The sequence below is a fragment of the Callorhinus ursinus genome, unplaced genomic scaffold, assembly GCF_003265705.2.
Source record: "Callorhinus ursinus isolate GAN/ISIS: 27379988/994484 unplaced genomic scaffold, GSC_fseal_2.0 scaffold52, whole genome shotgun sequence".
NCBI lineage: Eukaryota > Metazoa > Chordata > Mammalia > Carnivora > Otariidae > Callorhinus > Callorhinus ursinus.
In genome coordinates this window covers 5383359-5394036 of record NW_027397114.1, presented here as the reverse complement: position 1 = coordinate 5394036, position 10678 = coordinate 5383359, and the positions used below count along the sequence as shown (strand labels likewise).

At 57.0% G+C, this 10678-nt stretch overlaps 1 protein-coding gene across 1 annotated transcript; it reads right to left on the bottom strand.

Moving 5' to 3' along the window:
• Positions 1 to 687: 687 nt before the first annotated feature.
• DLX3 (distal-less homeobox 3) lies at positions 688 to 4164 on the bottom strand. The gene is made up of 3 exons (XM_025859148.1): positions 3840 to 4164; positions 2631 to 2821; positions 688 to 1035 (listed from the first exon to the last, which is right to left on the bottom strand). Exons 1-3 carry the CDS (start codon positions 4162 to 4164, stop codon positions 688 to 690), a joined length of 864 nt encoding a protein of 287 aa, XP_025714933.1.
• Positions 4165 to 10678: the final 6514 nt, after the last annotated feature.

The window sequence follows — 10678 nt, the reverse complement described above, 5'->3', positions numbered from 1 at the left end:
CAGAGGGGGGAGAGAGGAGAGAGATGGCTCCTTGAGTTCTTCCCTCTAAAGCCACAGATATTAAACGATTCCCTCACTTGGGGGGGGGTTTCTTTGGTTTAACCCTCAAATCTGAAATGAGGGCTAGAAGCGCGGGCTGGGGGCTGCCTGATGTCCCCACCCTGAGTCCTGGTCACGATGTCCAATGTCTTTTTGGCAGAGGGGATGCTCAGGAAGTGGGGAGCCACAGGTGGCTTAGGAGGGACCAGGCCTGACCTGGCATCCATGGTGCCTGGTGCCCTGGCCCAGGCCTGACCTGCAAACGCTTCACAGTCTCCCTTGTCCCCAAGGTCTCCAGTCTGCGGAACAAACACTAAGTTTTAGAAGCTGGAAGGTGATGGGCCATTGAAAGCCAATCCAGGCTCCTGGAGCAGGACGGGAACGGCTGTCCCAGCTGGAGTGGAGTGCCCCAACATCTGGAGGGAGACCCCAGTGCCTAGGCAGGGGGAGGGAGGTTCAGGGGACATCCTTGGTCCATGCAAATTTCATCTGGAAGCTCTTGGGTCCCTGGAGGAAGGGGCAAGGGAAGGGGGAAAGGGGTGCCTTGTCCCCCCTGTGCTCCTCGATGATTCCTGAGTGTCGGCTAGGACGGAGGCGCCTTCTGCCTGGTCCCGGGTCCTTCGTGGGAGGCTCAGGCCAGGTGGGGGCTCAGTACACAGCCCCAGGGTTGGGCGGGGGCCCGGGGGAGGCGTGATGCAGGGCGGCCGGCTGAGGCGGCTGCTGCTGTAAGTGGGGTCCACTCAGGTTCTGTGCGTGGTACCAGGAGTTGGTGGGGTCATCCAGATAGCTCGGGGAGGCGCTGTACGGGAGCGGCGGGGGCAGCTGACTTCGGGCAGGGGCCGGAGTGGAGTGGGAGGAGGTGTCCCAGAGGGCGGGGGACGGCGGTGAGTTGCAGGCCATGGAATCACTGTTGTTGGGGCTATGCTCCAGGGGCACCTCCCCGTTCTTGTAGAGCTTCTTGAATTTGGAGCGGCGGTTCTGGAACCAAATCTTCACCTGCGTGGGAGGGCGTGCAGAAAAGGGGGAGCGAGTTAGCCTCTCAGGATGCTTAGTGAAAACCCCAAGGAGACCCAGCCTAGAGAAGGCAAGTCCAGCACCGCAGGTTACGTACAAGATCCAGGCAAAACCTAGGTGTCTGACCCAGGGCCAGCATCTTTCTTCTATCTGGGATAGAACGCAGTGAGGAACATTCCACTGCCTGGGTCCAAAGTCCGCTCTGCGGCTTGCTAAGCGTGTGACCTTGGACAAGTTACTTAACCTCTCTGGTTCTTGACTTCCCCATTTGCAAAATGGGGATGCTGACAACCCCTACTTCATAGGGTCATCATGAGGCTCAAATACGTTTGGACGGATAAAGAACTTACGGTCACCAAGTATACAGTAAGCACTCAATAAAAGGCAGCCCATGAGGTGGGGGATGGGCAGTTCGTGGCATTTTGTTCACATTAGAAACTCATAAGCAGAGGCACATAGATCCACAGAGACAAACACACCCACATAAGCATCTCCATGTGCAGGAATGTACCCACTCACAGCATCACACTCAGACACCAGATCATGAAGATGCACACATGCCCATAGGCACCCAGGTAAATGCCCCATGGACGTGAGCACCCGTGAGCGCTCTGGAGCTGGCTCTTGGGGGTGACCTGGGGACTCAGAAGCAGGTGAGCCATGATTCCCCAAATTTCCCTTGGGGTATCTCCCCCTCCCCCTGCTGCTCCCCACCCCATGACTGGTACAAACAATGAATCAGCTCCTCACTGGGTGACCCAGATTCCCAGCGGACCAGGCCCCACGCAGCAACCCAGGTCCGCCTGTCAACACCTGTAGGGAGCCAGGCATCCACCAGCCACTCCTCCCCTGAGCCGGGACAGGCTGCTGGGGGCTCTAGGAACCGGCTGGGGGGAGGGGTGGAACTCACCTTTGAGTTCCTACCCCCTTTGTTGGGGAATCTCCCTTCCTGGCTTGGGGCAGAGGAAGGGGTGAAGCATTCGGGCACTGAGCATGAGTGTGGTGTTTTGGTAGAAGTGTACGTTTTTGTACACGAGCTCACCAGTGTGCACAGCCATGTACACAGCCACGCACACGTGTCCCTCCATCTATAAGCACAATGACCCTTGAAAGGTCACACTCCTTATGCGACCATTGCCACATGTACACAAACCCATTAGCATGTGTGCAAATATACACGCACACACACGTGCATGTACACACACACCTGGCCTAGTGGCGGGGGAGAGTGATGTGGACTCCTGTTAAGTGAGGGACAAGTACTGCAGAGAAGCGCGGGAGCTAGGGAGTCTGGAGTAAGGGGAGGATAGCTCTCCTTGTGGCAGACACACACAGTTGCACAGGTTCACAAATATGCACGCCTGTACACGTTTTAACGCAGAAACTTCCGACAGCAGTTGAGACTTGGCATGGGGGAGGGGTGGCCTTCCCTCTACAGGCAAAGGGTTTCGAGGGCCTGCAGGGGATTTCGAAGGTGAGCCAGGTTCGGCGGCGCCTGGGGAGCCCCCGGGTCCCGCGAGCCGCCCCCCCCCCGCCTCGCCCCGAGCCCCAGCGGCGGTCGCCGGCCCCGCACTGACCTGTGTCTGCGTGAGGCCCAGCTGCGCGGCCAGCTCAGCGCGCTCGGGCAGCGCCAGATACTGGGCCTTCTGGAAGCGGCGCTGCAGGGCGGCCAGCTGGTAGCTGGAGTAGATGGTGCGCGGCTTTCGGACCTTCTTGGGCTTCCCGTTCACCATGCGCACCTCGGCTTCCGGCTCCTCCTTCACGGATACTGCGGGCAACGCACCGGGCCGGGGCGGGGGGGGGGGGCGCGGCTCAGCCTGGGCCTGCTCCCACTGTGCCCTCCGGGGCCCCGCGGGCCGCCCCAGCCTCCCGGCCGCCCGGCTGCGCGCTCCGCCGCCCGCGCCCCGGCAAGGCTGCCTCGGCGACGGAGCCGGACGGGGACCCGGACCCGGCTGCCGCCCACGACGCGCCCCCCCCCCCCAGCCCGCAGCTCGGCGCCCGGCCCCCAGAGCGCCGTCCCCGGCGCCGGCCACCCGGGCGAGGACCGCCGAGGCTTCGCTCCGACGCCTTCCCGGCTCGCCTCCCAGCCTCGCGGCTCCCCGCCGCCCGCCTGCCGGCCGCCCCCTTCTCGCCCCACCTTGCCCTCGGTCACCTCTCTCGCTCTTTCCCTCCGTTCTCCCCTCCTTCCTTTTTCTTTTTCTTAAACTTTTTTTTATTTTGGAGTCGTTTTAGATTCTCAGAAAAGTTGCAAGCGTAGTGCAGACTCCCTCTTCCTTCCTCCTGCCTTCTCTTTTTTTCTTGGCCTTTCTCTCACTTTGTCTCCCCACATTTCTCTTTTGCTCTTTCTCCACCTTTCTCTTTTTTTCACTTTTCCACTTCTCAGTATCTGCTTTCCTGGTGTGTGTGTCTGCCTGTGTATCTATGTATGTCCCCCTTACCATTCCCCCCTCTCCCCCCCCCCTTTCCAAAGGGTTCCTGGGGCTTCCCCCCCCCCCCCCCCCGGCACCTGATGGAAGCGCTGATGTGCCCGCGAAAGCACTTCGATTCGGAGGTCCCGTGACACCCCTCTTCTTCCTCCCCTAGCTGGCCCCAACTTCACCAAGACCTGGGTGCACAGCGTCGGGACTGAAAGGTCGTCTGTCCCCTCTCGGGGTCAGCTAGCCCACCCTATCTAACTTTAGACAGCACCTTTTTTTTTTTTGCCCTCGACGCTTCCCTAGATTTGGGCTTCAATTGCCCCCCCCCCCCCCGCCTTTCTCTCCCTAGGGAACCCTCCAAGCTCTCACCTGGATCCTGGGCGGGCAGCGGCTGCTCCCGGTACGCCCCGTACTGCCGGTAGGAGGCTCCGTAGGTATATTCCGACTTGGGCGAGTAAGCGCCCGTGCCTGCAAGCCCGTTGAGATTGAACTGGTGGTGGTAGGTGTAGGGGTTCACGGTCTGGCCGTAGGGCTGGCCCGAGTAGTAGTCGTGCTGGGGAGCGCTGTAGTAGCCCAGATCGGTGACAGAAGACTCGGGCAGGGTGGGCGAGTCCTTGGAGCCCGCATGGCAGCCCAGCGAGCTGGAGATGTCGGTGAGGATGCTGCTGAGCTTGCGATCGAAGGAGCCACTCATCCTGGCGGGCGCCGCGCGTCCCGGGGCTGGCCTGGGCCGCCGAGCCGAAGCGGGCAGAAGCGCGGAGGAGGCGCAGGAGACGAGGCGGGGGCGTGCGTCCGGAGGCCGAGGGGAGGGCCCGCAGGGTCTCGGGGGAGGGGAAGCCGAGGGGCGCCTAGACCATCGCCGGCTTTCCGGCGGTCGCTGCGCGCCTCTCGTCGCGTCCCAAGCCACAGTCAAATGCCGCCAGCTCCGCCCGGCCAGCCGGTTATAGACTCAATAGTGGAGTCGCGGAGGGAGGCTCCAGCGCTCTGATTGGCTGCAAGTCTTGCCTTCGAGGCAAAACAGGCTCTTGCGCTCTTTCGTTCCCTCTCTCTCTCTTTCTCTTCCCTCTCCCCCATTCTTTGTTGTTACCCAAAACACACACACACACACACACACACACACACACACACACCCCTTGTTACTCCTCCTGTGGCTCCTACCCTCAGTTCAGATAACCCCCCAGTGTCTCTGAAGGAAGGAGTGGGGGAGGGTTCTCTGCCCGGCCCCCAGGATTTGTCAGTCAGTCTGTCTCCCTGGCTGCGGCTGGGAGGTGGGCTCAGGTGCGATGGGGAAGCAGGGGAATTTGCCCATTGGGTGTTTGTGAAGGGAGGTGGTCCAAGGTGGTGTGTGTGTGCATACCCTATGCAAATGACAGGCAGACAAATGTGCCCAGAGTGGGAAGGACCCAGGGCTTGTGAAAATATTTTATTTTCTTTTACAATCAGAAGAAAAGGGAAAGACATTTGATTGAAGAAAATGTTTGGTTATATGATATTGATATTATTTACTGCAATGCAGTCATAAAATGTAATCTTGAATGTCTTTACAGAGAAGGGGGCCCCATCAGGACAAAGTGCCTTGGGACTGTGAAAGTCATAAGGGGGCGAAGAGGGTCCTGTTGGAGAGGTGGGGTGGGGGGGGAGGCAGGTGTGTGTGGATTTAGGGGCTTATGCAGATGGTGGAGGGGCATAACCTGTCCCATGATGCAGTTTCAGAGATTGCCCAGGCTTGCTGGAGGGAGCAGGGGACCTGGGGTCCCCATCAGGCTGGGTGGGACACAGCCTGGCTCTCTGTGTGCCTCAGTAAGTTTGGGGGCAGACTCTGTGCATTGGGGACAACACTGGGGGAATGCAGGCATTTTCAGAGATCAGGTATATGGGACGGGTGTACTTGGGGTGTGTGGTGTAAGGGTTTCACGTGGTGCACAGTATACAGAGATGGACAAAAGTGCAGGAGTGTGTGTGTGTGCACGGGGGCACGGGCATGGGCGCATAAGCAGTGTGAGTGGAGGGCCATGGGAGGGGGTGTCTGCATGTGAATGGGTAGTTGTATGCAGATGTGTATAAAACTCTTAGCACCTTCCCAGTCTCCAGGAGCTGGGAACCATGATGCTCCCATGAGTCCCGTCCCTCTGAGAAGGCCCTGAAGAAGCTCCCCTTCCTGCGGCCTGGTGGCTTCTAAGTCCTATCTGGCCTGCAAAGTCATCCAAGTTGTTCTGAACGCCTACAGCATTTCTCCATTCCACCCCAGTTCTGCTCTCCGCCTTCCTTTTGGGGGAGGGGGAGCTCCTTTAAATCTCGGTCCCTGGCCGCGTAAGACCTTCACACAGGGCAGCCCCGTCAATTCTCCCGTCCCCTTCGGCTGCCTGGCAGGGCTAAGGCGACCCAGGACACGCAGTGCCAGCGCGCCACTTCGTGGCTATTTCTGGGCTCTGCAGCCTCTCCAAGTCTCGCCAAGTCCGGGGGAAGGGTTTCCCTCGGAAGACTCCTCCGCCGGGCAGAGAAGTGTGTAGGGGGCTCTGTGCCTCTTTCCAAAGTTAGACTCCGCAGGCAGGCTGCCAGGGGCTCCCAGGGCTTTGGGAGCTGCAGTTTGCGGAGGCAGAGGGTCCCGGTCCCCGGGCCGAGGGGCAGGAGTGGCCGCCAGGTCTGAGTGGCTCCGGGGAGGCCGCAGCGTGGGAAAGGTGGGGGCGGGGGCCGGGCGAGGGGAGCGCTATCTGTCTGTCTATCTCCGCGTCCCCCCAGCGCCTATCGCCCGCCGCTCTGAGCCCGTGGCGGGGCGAGTTGCCACCTGCTCGGGATGCCCTCTGTTCTGTTGCCAAGAGGGCGCCTAGAAAGCCCGAGGCGTTGGGGGCAGCGAGGGCACTGGCCCGGCCGGCTCCCCTCCCAGGATGGGAGCGGGGGAGGCGTGCAGGGCCTGCTTAGGAGCCCCCAGCTCTGCACAGAAAAGGGACAGCATAGGGCAAGCCCCCTTCTCCGGGGTTCATTCAGTCATTCACCACCGAGGCAAGGAGGGCCAAGTGATTCAGAAATGGCAGGGAGTCAATCTACCTTCCTCACGAGGTCCTCGCAGAAGCCTCTCTCCTTTCTCTCCTTGCCCCTGCCCCAACCTGCAGCTCCTGAGTTCAGTGAGTGAGCCCTGGCCTGGAAGTCCGGAATCCTGGAATCCTGAATGGGTGGTGGTGGTGGTTCATTACATTAGCATAGTTTCTGTGGTCCATTCTGCTCTGAAAGTCTGAAAGAAGTGGGCAAAACTGCATACTGAAGACGTAAGTGGGCAATTCAACAAGTGTTGGGTAATGTGAGGTTAGCATCTGGTCCTCCATTGCACTTGGTGCTCCAAGACTCTGGGGACTGTATCTTGCACTTCGCTACTACCTTCCAGGTACCTCAGAGCAGGGCCCAACACACACAACCTCAGTCTTCAACAGATGTTTGTTGAATGAATAACTGAGACTCTCTAGTCCTGGAGAGGGACTGAATCATCTTGGCTGGGTGTGCTTGCAGAATGAGAGAAAGGGGAGGCATGGAGCCCGCACCACATCAAGCGACCTCCCTCCAGGGTGGAAGCAGCAGTAGCTTCCCGGATGGGGCCATGTGTGGCCTCAAAGGGGCCCATCAGGCCAGCAGGACTGGAGCCACCCGCCATGGCATGGGCACTTGGTGGCGAGGTTGCCAGAAGATGTAGGGGGGCCAGTGCCACCTCCTGCACCTCGTCTGGGCCAGCAAGATGAGCAGGTGCCAACCAGATCAGAGTCCTGCCCCTGGTGGAGGGATGCTGCAGGGAAGTCTCTTAGGGGGCCTCTGGGAGGCTGGCAGGACGGAGGAGCAGGTCTGGCCAATGCCCAGGTCCGAGTCCATCGTCCACCCTCTCCCTGGGCATGAGAAAAGGTAGACTGTTGAAGCAAGCTGTTTCCTGGAACCCAGGTGTCATGCTCTCTGGGCATGGCCACAGCAACTGGGCTTACAGAGAGCCGGGTGCAAGGGGAGGAACTCAGGAAGAAGGTTGGAGGGCAGAGGGTGAGCAGACCAGCCCTTGTTCTCTCTTTTGCCTGGGGAGCTGACGCCATCTAGTGGTCAGTATTAGGAGGCCAGAGTTCCGCTCCACTGGGGAGAGACCCTGGAAGGCAGCTCCAAGCAAAGCTCCCACCATCATACTCAGAAGGAATATTCTCTTCACTGATTTTAGGAGCCTATCGGCACCAAATATCCACTTTTCATCATCACCTTGCCTTCCTCTGCAGTTGCCACCTCCCCCCTCACACCCATTCTCGTCCAGCCAGTGGCTCCTTCTCTTAGGTTTGTCATTTGTAAATCTAAAAAGTGGACTCTTATGGGGCGCCTGGGTGGCTCAGTTGGTTGAGGGTCCGACTCTTGATTTCGGCTCAGGTCATGATCCTCGGGTCTTGAGATCGAACCCCATGCCCAGCTCCAAATTCACGGGGAGTCGGCTTCCTCTCTCCTTCTCCCTCTGCCCCTCCCCCTGCCCCTGCACACACACACACTCTATCTCTCTCATAAATAAATAAATAAATAAATAAATAAATAAATAAATAAATAATCTTTTTCAAAAAGTGGATGGTTAGATGGCCTCTGAGATCCCTTCAAACTCTGATTCTAAATTCTCGGACCCTTGTCATTCAAGGGGAAACTGGCCTTTACCTTCTCACCAACCCCCCTGGACATATACCCCAGACCTCCAGCCCTTGGCAACCTGGATGTCTCCTGGAGTCCTTCATCCATCCAATAAATCCCTCCTGAGCCTCTACTATACTTGATGCTGGGGACGGAGTGATGAACAAGACAGACACAATGCCCTTTCCATGGAGCCCAAGGTCCAGCAGGGGGCGTGGACACAAAAGCAGCTAGCTTCACTGTCATGTGACATGTACTGGGACAGGTGTGGCATACTCTGCTGTGACATGGTGACATGGAGACAGGAGGATATCTGGACTGAGACCTGAAGGATGTGTGATGTTCAGCCAGAAAGAGCAAGGATAGGGGAAGGAGGGAGTTCTGGGAAAAGTCTATGCAAAGGCTCATGGGACTGCCTGGGACACAGCACTGGGGGACGGTTGGTTAAAGGTAAAGCTGGAGTGGAGCCAGAAACCCAGAGCACAGAGACCTTAGAACCCCAGAGCAGAAGAATGGGCCTTTTCTAGTGGCTACAGGGAACCACTGGAAGATTTTAATCAGGGGAGAGACATGATTGGATGTTGGTTCTAGAAGGGTCCTTCTGGCTGCTGTGGGGGGATGAATCAAAGCGCACAAGATTAGAAGCTGGGGGAACAGCCAGGAGGCTACCGGAGGAGTCCAAGCAAGAGAGCAATTGGGTCCAGGGTACGGAGGAGGCGGTGAGGGTGGGGAGAAGCAGATGGGTTTGAGAGACAACAAGGAGGCGGAGCAGTAGTGTTTGGGAATGGACAGGAGCTGAGTGACCAGGAGAGGGACAGTGGGGAATAGCCCCCACGCTTCTGACTTGGGCAACTAAAGTTGAGACCATTCTCAGAGAGAGAGGGGGGCTGCTTGATGAGCAAGAGGATGCCCCTGTTTTGTTTTGCTTTTTTAAGCTTTTATGCAGAAAAGTGCACCCGTCATAAATAACGAATCTGTGCAAACCAAACGCAGCTGCATAACTGGCAGCCAGGGCAGGAAGCAACAGTACCGGCACTCAGAAGCCCCTCAGGCTCCCTTCCAGTTATGACCCCCAAAGGTAAAGTCCCAGCTCCTGGTACTACAGGTCAGGTTTGCAAGATCTTTGACTTTTGAAATAAATGGAAGTTTACAGCATATACTCTTTTATGTCTGACTTCTTTTGTTGAACATTATGTTTGTGTGAGTTTGATATTATTGTATATATTTGTAGATCATTCATCTTCATTGTTGTATGCAGGTTCCTATCATGTGAATATACCAACATTTATTTATCTGTTCTACTGTTGGTGGGCATTCCTGTTTGGGGTTATCACGAGCAGCACTCTGAACATTCTTTTGGCACACATATGTACATACTGCAGTTGGGTACCTAAGAGTGGACTTGTGGGCAACAGGATGTATGTTCAGCTTTAGAAGATACTGCTGGGGGGTGCCTGGGTGGCTCAGTTAAGGGTCTGCCTTCAGCTCAGGTCATGATCCTAGGGTCCTGGGATCGAGTCACGCATTGGGCTCCTTTTTGAGCAGGGAGTCTTCCTCTCCCTCACCTCCCGGCTTGCTATCTCTGTCTCTCTCTCAAATAAATAAATAACATCTTTTTTAAAAAAAATTAAAAAAAAGAAGATACTGCTGGGGCCCCTGGGTGGCCCAGCCAGTTGGGTGTCCAACTGTTTATTTCAGCTTAGGTCGTGATCTCAGGTGTCAGGGTCAGGCCCCACGTTAGGCTCTGTGCTCCGTGTGGAGTCTGCTTGAGATTCCTTCTCTCCCTCTCTTCTGTCCCTCCCCTGGCTTGCGCTCGTGCCCTCTCTCTTTCTCTGAAATAAATAAATAAAATCTTAAAAACAAAAAAAGAAGATACTGCTAAATCCTTCTCCCAAGTGGCTAGGCGCTTAGCTCAATTCTGACCATGTTGAGTCTGACATTGTTGCTGGAGCTGTCCAGCAGGCAGTTGGCTCCATGGGTCTGAAAAATCAATCAAGAGTCTGGGGTGGGAGATGCAAATTGGGGGTTTGGGGCATCTTGTGGTAAGCGAAGCCACAGGCATGGATGAGATGGTTCTGAGGGAGGGAGAGAAGAGAGCCAAGGAGGGTTTTAGGGCAACACCTGTGCGAGAATGGCCAGATTGGTGCGAGGCAGTACAGAGGAAAGTGGCCCTGCATGTGTGTGTGGTGGTGGTGGTGGTGGTGGTGGTGGTGGTGGTGGTGGTGCTAAGTGTTTCAAGGAGGAGGGAGTGGTCAGCAAGGTCAAATCCGGCTGGGGACGTGCAGTTCAGGCAGGATGAGGACTGAGACGTGCCCTTTGGATGACATTTCAAGGGGGCAGTCAGTGATACCAGGAACAGCAGGTTCGTGGAGGGGAAGCGGGAAGGCTGTTTACAGTTAGGTGAAGGGTAAGTAGGAGGGCAAGTAGGAAATGGAAAGAACAAGTGCAGGCAACTCCGTCGTGAAGCTTGGCCATGAAAGGCAGGAGGGAGTGGAAAGCGCGGTAGCTGGAGGGTATTTGGCATATTGGGAGGTGTGTGTGTGTGTGTGTGTGTGTGTGTGTGTGTGTGTGTGTGTGTG

Excerpts from the sequence above, each read along its gene's own strand:
- DLX3 (XM_025859148.1), bottom strand. The coding sequence starts at position 4,164 with ATGAGTGGCTCCTTCGATCGCAAGCTCAGCAGCATCCTCACCGACATC. Across the intron at positions 2,822-3,839 it reads GCTGCCCGCCCAGGATCCAG|TATCCGTGAAGGAGGAGCCG; the intron begins GTGAGAGCTTGG and ends CGTTGCCCGCAG. Across the intron at positions 1,036-2,630 it reads TGGGCCTCACGCAGACACAG|GTGAAGATTTGGTTCCAGAA; the intron begins GTCAGTGCGGGG and ends CCTCCCACGCAG.